The 16,808-nt window shown below is 43.7% G+C and overlaps 2 protein-coding genes across 2 annotated transcripts in view; both read right to left on the reverse strand.

Annotated features, from left to right (window-relative positions):
* Window positions 1–3,991, reverse strand: LOC306981890 (kelch-like protein 41b). Its single transcript, XM_079581626.1, has 6 exons — window positions 2,741–3,991; window positions 2,107–2,264; window positions 1,520–1,627; window positions 668–853; window positions 412–558; window positions 1–304 (listed from the first exon to the last, which is right to left on the reverse strand). The coding sequence occupies exons 1-6, from the start codon at window positions 3,845–3,847 to the stop codon at window positions 193–195; spliced, it is 1,818 nt and encodes a 605-aa protein (XP_079437752.1). The 5' UTR covers window positions 3,848–3,991; the 3' UTR covers window positions 1–192.
* Window positions 2,155–16,808, reverse strand: part of LOC306981889 (uncharacterized protein) — a 25,948-nt gene continuing 11,294 nt past the window's right edge. The window contains exons 24-37 of the mRNA XM_079581625.1: window positions 16,543–16,611; window positions 16,366–16,434; window positions 15,787–15,855; window positions 14,743–14,811; window positions 14,599–14,667; window positions 14,449–14,529; window positions 9,128–9,163; window positions 9,009–9,045; window positions 8,249–8,806; window positions 7,800–8,056; window positions 7,315–7,489; window positions 5,950–6,144; window positions 5,691–5,826; window positions 2,155–2,264 (exon numbers count right to left, since the gene is read on the reverse strand). Of these exons, the coding sequence (XP_079437751.1) occupies window positions 5,819–5,826; window positions 5,950–6,144; window positions 7,315–7,489; window positions 7,800–8,056; window positions 8,249–8,806; window positions 9,009–9,045; window positions 9,128–9,163; window positions 14,449–14,529; window positions 14,599–14,667; window positions 14,743–14,811; window positions 15,787–15,855; window positions 16,366–16,434; window positions 16,543–16,611 (1,692 nt within the window). The 3' untranslated portion in view covers window positions 2,155–2,264; window positions 5,691–5,818. The remainder of the gene's footprint in view (window positions 2,265–5,690; window positions 5,827–5,949; window positions 6,145–7,314; window positions 7,490–7,799; window positions 8,057–8,248; window positions 8,807–9,008; window positions 9,046–9,127; window positions 9,164–14,448; window positions 14,530–14,598; window positions 14,668–14,742; window positions 14,812–15,786; window positions 15,856–16,365; window positions 16,435–16,542; window positions 16,612–16,808) is intronic.

The following is a 16,808-nucleotide window of genomic DNA, read 5'->3' on the forward strand; positions in this document are numbered from 1 at the left end:
AGCTTTACGGATACATCTGTTACAAGTGGATACAAGTGTTTTTAATGCCGTGAAAGATAGCATGGTCTTTGAAGTGGCAAAACATTTATAGAAGAGATAGAAATGTCAAAGATTGACTTATGACACTAAAATCCGAGTTCAGAGGATGCGGATAAAAAGATGTTTGAAGTTTACAAAAAAGGGGGAAAAAAACTACAGTTTGGGCATCCTGGCAGCATTGAGCCGCATAGACACACAGGAGGAGCCAGCAGCATAACGCATCTCTCTCAGCATGCCGCTCCACTGCTTCTTATCCTCCTCGTACCTAAAACACAACACAGGCGGTCACTAATTAAAACGAATAGGCTTCTAGAACCATGCAGTATTAATGTGCACGGAGCCCTTGGAGGCCACTAGGTTTAAAAGACTTACTGCCAGACGTCTGTGACCTCCGTGGGAGCCACCTCTTTGTTCTCCGTCTCCATCATAGCAAAGCCGCCCACGGCGTACAGCAGGCCGCCAGTGCTCACCAGGTTGACAGAGCTCCTCTCCTGGGGAAACTCTGTGAACGGCTCCCACCTGAGGAGACCAAGCATCAGCAGAAGGTCAGCCACAAGACAAAGTGGACATCGGATATGCCCGCTCCACACACTCGCTTTGACCTAGCACAGGGGATGAAAACACATACTTGTTTGTGGCAAAGTTGTAGGCTTCACAGGTAGCAGTGAGGCCGTCCTCGTTCACTCCACCCGTCACTATAATCTTGTCGTTGTGGATGACTACTCCAAACATGGATCGAGGGGTCTTCATGCCTGCCAGCTCCTTCCACTCAGACTGCTTGTGGTTGTACGCAAACATCTTGTTGAGTGCTTTGCTTTAGAAAACAAAATAACAAGATTTTAAAGTGAATTGCCTTCTTTTTCAAACAACATCTGTGCTACTTTTTCATGCAATGATAACCTATACAGACTGTCTCGATGAGCTCTTCTATTTATATACAGAATATTGTCAGATCAATTAGTTTGTACTGTCTTTTTTTCCCCTGGTCATACCTTTTTTTTAAGATATGATAAAAAATACTCATCTTTAATAATAATAAACCTTTTTTAACCATTTAGTTTAGTTTATATGGTCAAAATGATGCACAAATTATAAACATTCAGTAAATAAAGGTTGTGCAGTGTAGCAAATGTAAACCAGTTCCTTGTACTTCTGCAAAGATCTCCACTGTCCAGTCGTGTGTCATTGAAAAGAAGAGCAGAGAAGAACAGCTGACCACACTGAACCAACTGATAACCTATTGTTTGGCAAAACAATTTTATTCCACCCTATTTTCAATTTCCTGTCTTCCCTGGCATTATCAACCTCCATGTTGACGTATTTATAGCACTGTAATGTCAATGATTCAAGCGCTAGAGCGGATGGTGCTCTCGTTATTGGGAGATATTGCCGGACTGCAGGCCTGTAATTGTTGGTCATGATGTTGCTGGCTGCCACAGTGATGTACCGGGAACAGCTGCAGGGTCGCTCATTAACTCACTTGTCGTCCGTCTTTCCGCCGATGCAGTAGACCAGGCCTTTGTGGGAGACCACCGAGTGTCCGTGGATTTTCAAGGGAAGCTTTTTGGTCTCGGTCCACCTCATTTGACTAAAGCACAAACACAGGCATTTAGTTAACAATGTCACTTCGACTTGTAAGCGTTTGGGAGCAGCACTGCTCAGTTGGAAGAGTGTTTGGCCACAGACTCAAAAATGGACAGTTTACTTCAACTCCCAGCAGTGGGTACTGTCATCGTGTCCTTGGGAAACAAACTTCCCCCTTAGTGAATGGCTCTTGGATGACTAAAGGCGCTATAGAAATGTCTAGACCATTAACCATTTTCATTGATTTTTGTGAAATCACTGTGTAAGTGTGATGTTCAACACAATTTCAACACCGTGGCATTGGAAATAAAAATCACACTCATGATTAGTGAGAAAATTAAGTAGAGCATATATATAATGAACATCAACAGGAAAGTCTTCAGTCTATTTCTTGCAGTTAATTATCACTTACTATTGTGAGCTAAAACTATGCCTAACTTCCGAGGCAGACTGAGAAAAGAAAGGAGAGACCGAAACACTCACTCGACATCATAGCACATGACAGTATCCAGCGACTCGTTGCTCTGGAGGTCTTTGCCTGCAATGGCGAACAGCATGTTCTCACTCTCTCCGATGTTAAAGAGGCATCGTGGAGAGGGCATGGGCGGCAGAGCGAACCAGTCAGACGAAAGAGGATCCAACTGCAGAGGAACAAAACAGGAGCATTAACGTTTATGTTTATCTGTGAGAGGGATCTACAGGGCACACTGTATCCACATATTGATTTAGCTGTAAAATAGAGTTATTCAGGGCTTTTATCACTCCTCTCAACATGTGTGTGTTGCTCGCATCTGATGGGCAGCATGGGAAACATAATCCAAGCATTGATCACAGACAGCAAGATAAGTGTGTCCCAGTTATACACTGAAAAATTAATAGCAATATCTGTCTCATTTTTCGGTGATCATGCTCCAGTTCAAGGACAAACAGGAAATAAGCCTGCCAAAATGCTGAATTACTCCAAGGTTGTCTTGTGTTATTCCAAAAACTAAGAAAACGTATTGAATGGGGGCATGGCATTATCCTCTATTTAGTGGGAAAGGCTTGTTTGCCGTACTGCAAAAAATGCAAATGTATATCTATATTTATGAAATACATTACAAACATGGAAACATACCACATAAAAGTAGCACTGCAGTGGTAGATCCTTATTCTCTTCATCCACAAACAGTCCTCCGATGATGAAGAGCTGGTTTTTCTGTGTCACCACGCTGACGTGGTTCCGTGGGACCTGTTCTGACATGGCTGCCAGGAAGCACTCGTTGTCATTGACGTCATAGGCCACGGCCGCTGTGTCGTTGATCATCACAATGAAATCTTGCATGTACATGCCATGTCTGCGGCTGTCGTTCAGGAAGCCAGGGAACAGGCTCTCTGCCCCCTCTGCTCCATCAGCTCCCTCCTCACCCTCCTTCTTGGGGGGTTTCTCTGGAAGCTTCCCTTTGAAGGCATCTTTGACAACCTGGATGGTCTTCAGAAGTTCAGGGTCAGCCTTGATAATTTCATCTGTCTCAACTTTTTCTGTGAAGTATTTCTCAGGAAGGAGGCGGAATCGGATGCAGTTGAAGGCATCTTTAAGAATCTTGACGCGATTATCTTTGTCATGGCGGACCCAAGACATGAGAGCTTCAAACACTATCTCCTCCCTCTCCACGTTCAAAGAGTCTCCACCAATGATTGCAAAAAGTTCATGAGGAGCAAGCCTGAGGAACTCTGGGTCCTTGTGCAGGAATTCAAAGCGATCAGCAATGAAGTTACGTGCAGCCATGGCCAGCCTGGGACAGCTGAGCACCAGGCCCATCCGGAATATGGCCATGCAGTTGGACATGGAGATCTTCTTCTGGAGGTAGTTGACACAGACAGTAAAGACAGAGGGGATCTGGAAGCGGTTTGCCACAGAGATAATATCCTGAACATTGTCATCAGTGAGGTCTATCTCAGCTGAGTACAGGTATTTGACGATCATGTCCAGGATGGTGGGGTTGACGTCCTCAAGGACCACTTCTTTGGTGTTCTCCGCCTCCTTCCCGTCTTCTGTGAAGAAGAGCTCTCTGAAGTAGGGGCTGCAGGCGGCCATGATGAGCCGGTGGCAGGGGAAGCTGCGGTCGCCCACTTTCAGGGTACAGTCCACAAACTTGTTCTCATTGAGCAGCTCCTTCAGGCCGTCCTGCAGCAGGGTGCTCTGGAACAGGCGTAGCTCCTCCTTGATGGCATTGGGGTCCATGGTTGGGGTCCGTGGAGAGGAGAGGAAGGAGCAGACAGCCTTCGGGGTCTAGTCCTGGCTCGAAAAGGCAGAGCGGCCAAAGGGTTCCCGGTGTGAAGACCCTGCAATTTAATCCCATCCCACTCTAAAAATAGCTGCCTGTGCTCCTGGCCTACCCCTACCCTGACTGCAGTGGAATCTGACTGGGCCCATTCACAGGCCTCAGCCCGAGCAGCTGCTGTCAGAGACTGAAGGAAGCAACTGGCTGCTCAGGCCCAGGATCTTTCACTGTGATTCAGCCGGTCGGGGGGTGGGTGTCGTGTGACTGGCAAGTCAGGGGGACAATGCTGTCAAAGCCCTAAATAGAAATGACTACCAAGAGGTTATAAGTGGAACAATGTGCTCATATCTAGAAAGTAAAATGATCTGAGGTTTAATTTTTAGAAGGTCTGCTAGTGGAAAAAACAACTATCTAGCTGACTAATGAGATATAATTCACTTTAAATTCAATCCAATACATTCTCAACATGATTTAGCAGGAGACCTGGAGTACAGTGCTACAAAATTGCTGGTTTAACATGAAATCTATTTGCTTCTCATATTTGTTTCTTACATTTTGGCCCTATTTTAAAGGCGTTATATGTATTGTGCTAAAATTGCCTCAGTAACGTTTGGGTGTAGCAGCTGTTGCAGAAACAGGTGACAGGCACGTCCAATCAGGCCACTCTGTCCCCTCTGCCCACCCGCCTAGCCCAAGTGTATGAAATCAGCTGCTTGTGTGTGTTTTTGTCCATGAAAATTTTAAAAAACAATGTTGTGAAAGGAAGTGATGTTACTCTGTAAAAAGCCCCAGCGTTACATCACTCACATTAAAAAAGTGGAAGCTGAAACTGACGGTTACAAAGCATCATGCCGTGCTGTCAGAATCAATAAGGCCCAAAGCTGTTGGGTTTTCATCTGCATGGCCTGATAAACCATGGAGCGCGTAGAGTAAGATAACATTCCTCCCATGGGCAGCACTAAAGATAGATCAGACTACGCCACTTGTCTAGGAGAGTCTCACATGTAATTTAAACAGAATAGGAGAGTGTAAGAAAACGGTACTACTTCATAACACAAGGCAAATAGGACCAAATGTCTCCGCGGGAATAATATCTACATTTCACTTGATGTTACTGTTTATTAGATTAGGTTTATTTTATTGGCAGACCATCAAAGAGATTAACACACTGTTACAAATACAGTGACGAGCCAGTTTGTCAAGGCATCGTTTGTGTCTAAACATAAGGCACAGCTTAACTCACGCAGACGAAGTTGTGTCACCCAGTAGAGGGCAGTGTGTATACAGTATGTCAGTCCATCATTGTTCTGTGAGTACAACTCCGACACATGAAGGCAGATTAATAGTAAAGAGCTAAAACAATGTAAACACCAATGACATTTAGAGTTATAAAAATCAAAAACTAACACATTCAAATCGCACAGTAATCTAGGACACAGTATTCAAAATAAAAGGCACTTAACATGGATATAACCATAGGGAGGCATTGTAGAACATACAGGTTTGCAATGTATAAAACGTTGGCGGCTCTGTTGATATAAACTCCGTTTCCCTCATCTCTACAGTGGTCAAAGACAGTGTAAAAAAGTCGAGAACTGGAAACACACGTACACACACACCCACACACACACACACACAGCGCTGGTCTGTACACCTGAATGAATGTGATGGATTATCTCACCTACAATGAACAATGAAAAAACACTGGAGGTATCTATCAAAGTGAGGTTCTGCTTGATTGTGATGGTTTTAAGGCGAGATAAGTGCTATTGGGGCAGGAGCTTGCTGTAGAGGGTTTCCTACCTCCATATTTCCTGACATCAAGTGCAAAGGCCTGGGAATGGTGGACTAATGGAAGTAAAAGTGGAAAAGTGGTTTTAGCTGCTCCTCGTTGGAAGTTTTCTGGTGCAGATGTTTGGCAGATGCCTTCTTTATCCTCCTGTAATGCCAAAACACATGGGACAAAGAGCGCAGTCAATACACCACTTATGACCTACATTCACAAGACACAAAGGGTGTGATTGACGTGTCTGGTGTGAATGAGTCAGTCAGGGGAGCGTACCAGTGGAGCTGACTCGAACGCACGTCCTCTTGCACTCCTCCTCGGTGTCGAAGCGATTTGTGTTGCCGCCGCAGCCTCCGAACCAGAACTGGGCGCAGGCGTTGGCCTGTTTGTCGTAGTACCAGCGGATGTTGTAGTCCCGACACGTGCCCTGGTCCAGCACCAGACTACAGCGAGGGTCTAAAGGCACAGTCTCTGCATCGGCAAAAGACAAAACACCCTTCACATCAGTAAAAGCTCAGGTTAAATTGTCTTTTTATACAGCTACATCTAGAAGTATTCATTCTCATCTGTATATTCCTCTGTTATGTTATTATTGTCGGCTAATTAATGTCGGCTTTTGGGCAAGAAAATTCAGCTGGTTCGATTTATTGGACTAATCATTCCTTGCATTTATTCAACAAGTCTTGTTCTGACACAATTGATGAAAAAAATAAATGGTTTAGAAAAATATTCAGGACAGTAACAGAAAACTGAAAGTCATTCTCATATTGTGCAGCTCTAAAACAGACCCAAATGTTCAAAAAGCACAACTATGATTGAGAATTGCATGGATCTGCTGTTGTTGTACAGGGACTGAATTTGAACCTAACTTAGAAATGTTAGTTTTTCAAGCCAGACAGCTACATAACAGAATAGAAATGATTAAAAGAGGTGTGTGAACTTTGTATTGTGCCTTGTTCTTCTTTTGTCATACGTGTGCTAACTATCTGCTCAGAAAGAAGAACATTCCATTAGATCAGCCGGCGCACATCAAAAATAATTGGCCTTGCTGCTCCTCACCTACCTGGCCCTATTCTTGGACGTGTCAATCAAAAAGCACTTATCAAACCCTGAAGCAGACCATCAGCGCCTTACATTCACCTCTGTACTGGAACCAGCCGCGTGCAACGGGCGCCCTTACGCTTGTGTACCACTGGAAAGAATAACATACTTTTTATATTTGAGCCAAGAAACTATGTAATTTGTGGTCCAATTTAATTTCCTGTTGTCATGACAACATCCACAAGACAGCGATAAATGAAAAAACATGCTTCAGACCGCGCTGCATCTCATCTCTACTTAACAGTACATTTGCATCTGTACAAACAAGTGTTGATTATATATTTTAAAAAGTCCCACGTTCTGTCATAAAGATAATATATTGTAATAACTGTGTAAAGTGATCAAGCTAGTGAATTCTCGAAGCATGTCTCGCCTTGTTTTGCGCCCCTCTGAAGTCTGAATCTATTATTGTACGCGTCCTTCACAGCTAATTTTATTCCCACTGTTGATAGCGTTTGTCTATAATTATTCACAAATTGTTGCCCCCTGGTAACGACTTCGTGTCCGTGCCTGCGCAGACTTTTAATGACTGCGCCGTACCTTTAGGAAGAGCTGGCCTTGAACCGCCTGACGTTGATATCGTTATGTTTGTGGTGGATGTCGATGTAGATGACGATGACGTGCCCCTGTTGTTGGAGTCCTGCCGGTTGAAGGTGTCGCCGCGCTCTGTCCCCCACCTCGTCGTGTCGGTGTAGCCAAACTGGCCCCCGCCGCTCTGGAAAACAAACCCAAAACCAATTCACAATGTTGAACCGTATCATTACTGTTAGGTATTAGGGCCAAAAGCCTTTAATCTGATGGCTGATGTTCTTTCAAAGCCCAGTTTTTAACAATTTTACTTTTGCAATAGAGTTTGGGAGGGAATATTATAAATAAAAAGCGACAATGGAAATCCGGCATGTTAGGTGGTAGCAAACATTCTCCATAGACTAACATTAGCTATAAACAAAATTTAAAAAAAAGTAAAGAACAGAGCATCAGATGGAATGCGGCAGGAATCCAAGAAACCTAAGAGAAAGATTTACCGTGCTGGATCCCTTGCTGCCTGCCTGGGTGACCACCGACCCCCCTCCCTGCGTGCGGATGCCAACGCCAGTCTGAGGTCCGCTGTCAGGATGAGGCCTAAAGCCATAGCCGCCGATGGCATAGTTGCCGTTGACGACGTTCTTGTTGCCGTTGGTGCCGTAGCCGTTGTTTCCATTGTAGCCGTTTGTTATTTTGTTGTAAATCAGGGCTCCGTTCTCGTCCTCGCAGAACTGGCTGACCAGCTTGGATTCCAGAGCTGAGAAGGCGAGACACAGAAGAGTCAGAGAGACAAGAGAGTGTACAGTGCATTCTAAACATGCAGGAGGGTAACGGGGTCAGCGGCTGGAGAAAAAAACATCTAACATGCTGGACAACTCCCAGGCTTTGTATAAAAAGGTAGCAGTGATATAGAGGTGGAAGCTTTACGACATAGATACATGACACTTACCTGGCAGCGTGTTGAAATCATCAATGAGGAACATGTGTTCGCTGTCTGGGTCTGAGGCGATAAGATTGAGCTCTCTCAGAAACTCGTCTTGCGTCGGGTCGGACGTGTTCACAATCCCCAAAGCGAACATCTCAATATTGGCAGCGTGTGCTTCCCTCACGGCTATATCCAGTTTCACCGGCTCGCGCTTGTCCGTCTGGCCGTCGGTGATAACAATAGCCACTTTGCTGACTCCCACGCGTGAACTGTAGAAGGCGTCCTGAGTGGCTTTGCGGATGGCCGTGCCGGTGTAGGTTCCCTCTCCCATGTACGGGATGTTGCGGATGGCCTGTTTGATGTCCTGCTTGGTCACGTAGCGCGCCAGGTTGAAGACCAGCTTGACCTCCAGGCTGTAGAGCACCAGGCCGATGCGCGTGGCGTTGCGGCCCACGGTGACCCGGTCCACTAGTGCGTTGACAAAGTCCTTGATGATCTCAAAGTTGTCCGGTCCCACACTCTCTGAGCTGTCAATGACAAACACCAGCTCCATAGGCCTCTCCTTACATTTGATCCCACAGCCTGAAATTACAGCACATGGACACAGGAGATTTCAGCCGGACGTCACTGATAAGATCTGGTCTTTGTCATGTGATCGGCTGATTTACAGATTAAACCTGACAGTGTCTTAAATTTACCCACTGAATCTTCTCTTATAACACAGACAGCAAGGTTGAATCAATACAGAAAATGAAATAAAAAACAGGCATCAGATATACGTTACCACAGATCTCTTTAATCATCCGAATGATGTCCTCCCTCTGTAATATATATACCACACATCCACTCAGTGAATAGACTGTAAATTACAGAGCATCAAGTGTATCAAATGAAATTACTCACAGTAAGGCCTGCTTCCCCTTTGATTCCCTGACGACCCTAGAACGGTATTAAATATTAACACAAACAACCTTTTATGTATGTTTTTGTGTGTAGAATAAGTGCATGAGTAAGATCCAGCGTACACATTATAGGCCTATTAGTCCATGGGCCAGACCAAATATCGGTACCGAAAAGGTGGCAAAGGCTATCGTTGATTTTTAAGTAGGTCCATGTCTGAGGTTTATATTTTTGTATGATAGCCTTTTCAGAGTTACAGCTTTATCATAGTTTTCAGCTGTTGAAGTGAACCAACCCATGTCAAAAAAGTCGCTTTTGACACTGGTCCTTTTTTTGGTTGAGGCCATTTCCAGCCCATTAGATAATGATTTACACCATTGTATTTGGTATCATTGTAAAGAAGACATTTTCATGTTCCATTTGAGCCCAAATGTACTACTCTGTGACTATTACCATGGTAACCATAGCTCCTCAAACTCAAACCTGAGGACATTTTTTCACCATTTTCATAAAAACAGTTTTACAATGTTTAACGCTGTTTCTTCAAAGAACATCACTAAGACAAATGTTTGATATTGGGGAACTCTCTAGACTCTGAGGATTCAGGAAATGTATAAAATGTCAGTACTTTTTCAACTTAAGGCCTCACAGTGAGCCCCGAAGTAAAAGAATGTCCACCTCACATGAGCCTCTCCCATTGAAATAAGCCTATATCTGCCATTCTAAGGTTGGAACAGCTGGTGAGACTTTCTGTCCAGGACAGGCCAATGCAACTTGAAATTACATTTGTGGAGAAGAACAGTTCTGTATTTTCAGCAAAAAGTTGTTTATCTATTTTATATATTATAGATATTTATCATATAATATGCTATATACCCACAATGCCATTCTGTTTCTTTCACTACTATATATAGTCCTGTACATTTGTCTAAAATGTCTCAATAATCCAAGATAATTCCAAAAGTGTGTCTTTGTAGACACCACATGGTTGTGCCAAAAAATACCATATTTTACACTAGATACTAACTTAGTTGTTAATGTATTTGCTGTAGAAAGTTTGTTCTGAAGTTGAATTTGAATTTGAAGTTGAATTTGAAATTGAAGTTGAAATTGAAGTTGAATTTGAAGTTGAATTTGAATTTTTCATAAACCACACGTTTGAACAACATCCTTTTTTACTGATTAGTAAGTTAATAAAGTAAAACATTTTGTAAGGTCATTTCTTATTTCATTACAAATAAATAAAATATAGTAGTATGGAGATGGTGAGGTGTGAGGTGTTATAGATTATAACCAGGACATGAAGAGTCAACTCAAAACTAAAACTTTGCCTCATCCAGAACTAAATCACAGAGGAATTTCTCCAGCTTTTCTGTTTTTTTGTGTATGTGCTGTATTAATGTATTTGAGTTTTTTTATGTTGTGTAATTTATTTATTTTCTTCCCAGGCATATTGAGTCTGTGCGCATGAAATATGCTGTATAAATGAATAAACAAAAGTTTACTTATTAGTTTTATGGACAGAACTTAAAGACACAGCCAGGAACCGGAGGGTGTCCGGTTTGGGAACCCCAGGATCTCAGGTGTTGTTCTGTTGGTTTCATCAAATCAGGACCTTCAGCTGCCCTGGGGCAGTTTGCAGCCAAGTGTGAAGTGGGATGAGTATCAGCACCTCCAAATCCGAGGCCATGGGTGTTTCCCCTCTACAGGTCGGTGGAGAGGCGTTGCCTCAAGTGGAGGAGTTCAAGTATCTCAGGGTCACGTTCACGAGTGAGGGACGGATGGAGCGTGAGATCGATAGACAGATCAGTGCGACATCGCCAGTGATCGTTGTGTCGGACTGTTGTGGTGAAGAGGGAGCTGATTTGCTGATTGATCTATGTTCTGCCCTCACCTATGGTCATAAGATCTGGGTAATGACCGAAAGGACAAGGTCGCAGATGCAGGCGGCCGAAAGGAGTTTTCTCAGTCACCTAAGAGGAGCTTGGAATAGAGCCGCTGCTTCTTCCCATCGGGGAGAGCCATCTTAGGTGGCTCGGGGACACACTGTGGCTATGTGGCCTGGGAAGCTTCGGGATCCCTTCAAAAAAGCTGGAGGAAGTGGAGAGGGATGTCTGGAAATCTCTGCTTTGCTGCTGCCTCCATGACCTGACCATGGGTTAATTATCTTACCACCATGTGTGGACTGAATGAATTTGTTTGGGCGACTTGTCTCATGTGAAGAGTACTCCTTATACTCATACTCTATCCTTTCTTCCCTAGTTATGAACTATATCTCAAGATATTTTAACTTGACCACTCAAAGCATGCCTCCTCTAAAACCCCAGACCTCAGACTTGCCGATGCCAATCCTTGGTGCCGTGTACAAAGTTCAAGGGCCAGATCTTGTGACTGGCACAGTCCGTGCGCAACTCTAAACGCAACGTGGTGCACGTGCGATCTTGCATGTGGCGCAGGTTTTGTGCTAAAGGCTGTGCTGCTAGGGAGAGGGCGTTATTTAAGAAAAAGAGGCCGACTGAGGCGTGGTTCATTATAAGCAGCACTCGCGCTGCTCTTCTGTGGCACATTCACATTATGTTCCTCTTTACATCGCGCTGCCTTGTCTTCTTCTACGTCAAATTGAAAACAAAAGCGAAATTGCCTTGAAAAGTCTGTTTGAGCGTAGGTTACATACGGGTTTACTTTGATACAGTAGATCAACACACACACCCCTAACACCAAACACACCCCTACCACCAAAACAACAACTGTTTTCCACAAATAAACCACTCATGCCTCAAGTGCCACAACACTAGGTCTGATCTGAGTTTTTAGGAGACATTTCCATCGTGTGTCAGTCTTTACCTCCTGATGATGCTCCTTGTGCAGCCACAGCTCAGTCCAAAAGAAAGAAGCACATTTTACAGGGCGCATAGCAACGTTTTTTTTTTTTCCAATCCAGCCGCTCCAAGAATCCTGCAGCTGTAGCGCAAATGTTCCAATACGCTACAGTTTTCTTGCAACTACTGCATAACTCTGACCCCTCTGCAGCCGATATGATAGTTTCTGATCAATTAAATCCTGTACATTTCATAACTTTGCGCATTCGAACGGTGTCCAACGTGAGGCTGCTGCCTCTCTGGCTGCAGCAGCGGAGGAACACATTTATTTCTTTAATCTTTATTAAACATTGCACGCAGCATCATGCATGTTACGCGTTTACAAGAGAACCCTCCCCTCGCTGAGCCACCTCTGCAGGGCTCAGCATCACCTCGGGCTGACAATAGTTATATCAAGCTCAGTCAAATGCAACTAGAAAACTGTCTCTTGGGAGCTCAGCAGGCACCACCTCTGAAAGCTCTTGTTGCCTCTTGTGCACATTTTATCTCAATACCAGCATCTTTTATGTTAATGGGAGAAACCAAAGCATCCAAAGAAAATCTGTCCACACAGACAGAGGATGTAAACTCCACACAAAAACACCTACATTGAGCTTCATACTGAGAGGCAAGACAACGCTAAGCACTAAGACTAACCACTGAGGGCATGCAATCTCTCCTGCGCATTCAATAATTTTTGGGCCAGATCTTCCACCTGGCGCAAGGACAGCGCTGCTCCAAACAAGACAAGACCCACATTATTTTCCTAGCTTACATCGTGCTGCCTCATGTTCTTCCTTTAGTGTTATGGGCTTCTATAAGCTCTATCAGATCAAACAAAACACTTGAGCTAACCACTGTCCGTGTCTGAGAGAAAAAGATGTAAAGCCGGTCCTGCTGTGGTTCCAGTCTGTTCTCAGCCGAAATTCACCCCCACTTCTCCCTTGCCCCTTCACAGTCGCAGAGTCTGGTTGGAAGAAAACATAACACTGCTATTGGCCACAGGTCGCCATTGTCAACTGTTGCAGGAAAAGCTTGGTTCTTGCATAACCAACTGTCTAACCAACTACAGTTTGTGTCTCTGGGAGACAGCTCTCCCAGATCTCCCTCAGCTGCAGGAGTTATGCAGGACACAGAACTGTGGCTGTGTTTAAGCTGTAGCTAAACTTACAATTTCCACAACTTCTTGGACATAAAGGCATTCCCTTCACCCTTTTCTATCAGCAAAATGTTTTTTGTACAAGGGGATTCAAGAGTGACTGAATGTCTAGCTGTCACCTCACAGCAAGACGTTCCTGGGTTGGATATCCCAAGCCATGGGGACCTTTCTGCATAGAGTTTGCATGTTCTTCTTTTTGTTTCATGTCCCTTAAGTCAATTTTCTGTAGAATCCAGTTCTAGTACGGTAGAACACCTTGGTACTTCTAACCTAGCTTTTGGCTCAAAATCTAGCAATAGTTAACCCCCTTTTTCCTTTGTCCCGAGGGCCATTCGACTGCACAACTCTCTGGAAGCAAAAGACAATGGTGCCTGCAATGTTATATCGCTAGAAACTTTATTTATTTGCCAATTACCAATGTAGAATTATGTGGTTTCAGTAGTGAATGAGTGAAAGTGATTGAGTGAGTGCATAAATAGTGTATAGGCTACATAATATGTTTTTTGGTTTTTTTTTTTTACAATTAAGTATACAGTTTATATAATACAGAATAACTGTAATTTTTATAACTGTAATTTCAAGTTGCATTAGCCTTTCCTGGACAGAAAGTCTCACCAGCTGTTCCAACCTTAGAATGGCAGATATAGGCTTATTTCAATGGGAGAGGCTCATGTGAGGTGGACATTCTTTTACTTCGTGGCTCACTGTGAGGCCTTAAGTTGAAAAAGTACTGACATTTTATACATTTCCTGAATCCTCAGAGTCTAGAGAGTTCCCCAGTATCAAACATTTGTCTTAGTGATGTTCTTTGAAGAAATAGCGTTAAACATAGTAAAACTGTTTTTATGAAAATGGTGAAAAAATGTCCTCAGGTTTGAGTTTGAGGAGCTATGGTTACCACGGTAATAGTCACAGAGTAGTATATTTGGGCTCAAATGAAACATGAAAATGTCTTCTTTACAATGATACCAAATACAATGGTGTAAATCAGTATCTAATGGGCTGGAAATGGCCTCAACCAAAATATGGACCAGTGTCAAAAGCGACTTTTTTGACATGGCGTTGGTTCACTTCAACAGCTGAAAACTATGATAAAGCTGTAACTCTGAAAAGGCTATCATACAAAAATATAAACCTCAGACATGGACCTACTTAAAAATCAACGATAGCCTTTGCCACCTTTTCGGTACCGATTTGCCAGATTTTGGGGTTTGGCCCATGGACTATATACAGTATGCATTTAAAAAGGGGCACCAACCCCTCAGAGCAAATCATTTGGTTTAAAATAAATGTATAAACTTTCTTACTGGAAGTCCTGGAGTCCCTGCATCTCCCAAGTCTCCTTTAAATCCCTTCTGCCCCCTCTCGCCCACTCCTCCGCGGTCTCCCTGAGATGCACAGTATGGTTAGTTTGAGACATGAAGCACACAGTTGAGAGCAATGGTTAAGCAGCTCACTTTAGCCCCAGGGAAACCTTCTCCAGGGAGACCTCTTGGTCCTGTCACGCCTTGAGACCCCTGCTCGCCCTGAATACAACAGACATAAAACAAGTCAGTGACACAAGCATTTAGGAAGTGGCACATTAACTCACAACTTCATACCTTTGGCCCCTGGACTCCTTGTCCTGTTGGCCCCACTGGCCCAAGAGGCCCGGGCCTGCCTTGATTTCCCTGAACGTAAGACATAAGACTTTTACTTATTATCATAAAAATTATATTAACTTACACTTGGATTGCACTTTACAAATTTGCAAATGAGTAATTACCAAGTTACTTAAAGCAATAGTAGTGTGTGTCATTATTCATTCACTCTACAGTCAGTGGTGATAAGCTACGAGAAGGTGTAGCCACATCTGCCCTGAGGTAGAATGACAGAAGCTAGGCTGCCACCACCATCAACTATTCACTCACACACTACATTCACAAAGCGGTGGTGAAGTGACTCGTACCACATGTACCACTGTATATGAAACCTGGAGACAACACCCAAGTTCTGACTTTAAATGTTGTTTCTAGCACAATATTATGAGCTCAATAATTTAAGAATGTGGAGAGGGTTTAAGTATCTGACTCCCCCTGCGTCCCAAATGGCCCCACTGTGAAAGCTGAAATCCCTTTATATTTGACAGGTTGGTGGAGTGCCTAATTAAACAGTGCCTCGTGCCTGGAGCACACAGACCTGCAGAGGCATCAGTAGTGTCCCGTGGGTGAGGGGTGTGATATGGACGACATAAGGGTGCTGGAGTCACTGCAGAGCGGCCTCATCACACACATATGTCCACAGAGTCACACTCTGAGCGGGCTTTGGCTCGTGAATGCTGCTGAACAAATGTACTGCTGTGAGGCTGTTCACACCAGAGAAGAGGCAGATCCTTTTTAATTTGATGCTTTCTGACTGCAGCTAATTCTTCTGAGGACATGACTCAATCTGACCCATCTGGCACTACAGCAAATAAAATTACACAAGGCTTTGGGCATGAGTAAACACATTATTATGTTGTCCTTGACAAGCAAATCAGACATCCCATACAAACACCAATTTATCAGTGAAGGAAATGTGCTTTGAGGAAGATGTGAAAAAGGGAAGTCAAATTGGGTTTAGCGGCAGATCATTTGTAGTCTGAATAGAAAAATGTTAATACGCACTGGAGGTCCTTGGAGGCCTTCGCCCGGAGGTCCAGGTAAACCAGGCGGTCCACGGAAGCCAACATCCCCCTGAAAAGAAGTAAACACAACACCATACATGAATATTTACACACGGATGCTTACAATCCATCAGCAAATGACCCTCTGCTCTGGGAGTATAGTGTTGCTACTTTGATTACTTTCCTTTATAAATTACTTTCACAACATCTCATCTCAAGTCATTCGGGAAACCTCATGTGGTTATCTCAACTATGGTTCTGTCATAAATGTAAATAAATGTTTCAAACATCTATAAAGCATTACAGTAACAGGGCAGAGTCAGCGGATTCATCATTACACACGCTCACACTGTGACTCTGGAGGTTTTGTTTTATTTGTGGTTCTCACACTGGTTTGAAGTGGGTAAATGGAATGTACTTTGTTGTTATGCTCTATAAAAGATGGGCTTCAATTGTTTCAGCATGTCTCCTGCCACTTTCAGTTCAGTCAGCTATGCCCACAACAGTGTGACTAAACTGACAAGAGGAATTTCAACAAATGTAAACATTCATGTCAAACTCATGACTCCAGTATCGTTACCTTTGGTCCTGGGACACCAATGCCTTCCTGTCCAGGTTCTCCCGGAAGTCCAGGCAAACCAGGAGGCCCCTGAAATGAATCCAGTAGCTCATTGAATTGATGACTATAGATGTTAAAGATGAGATTCCTTCGTGTAGATAATGTTAAGTAGTAATGTCTGTGTGAGTGATTGTTTACCACAGGGCCAGGATACCCGTCTCCTTTAGGACCAGGTGGACCCCCTGAGCCAGAATCTCCACGGTCACCCTTTGAAGAAGACACAGTAAATCTACATTTATCCATACAGCAGGATGGAGCTGATTTACACACAGCGCTTTGTAGGACACAGAAGAATGTGGATGTAAACGGAGAAATATGCTCTGATCTGGAGTTACTGTGTAATACATCAAACCTCCTGAAAGTAGCAACTGCCAAACATGGCGTAGCATTTTAAAAGATGAATC

This window comes from Gobius niger, assembly GCF_951799975.1.
Source record: "Gobius niger genome assembly, chromosome: 23".
NCBI lineage: Eukaryota > Metazoa > Chordata > Actinopteri > Gobiiformes > Gobiidae > Gobius > Gobius niger.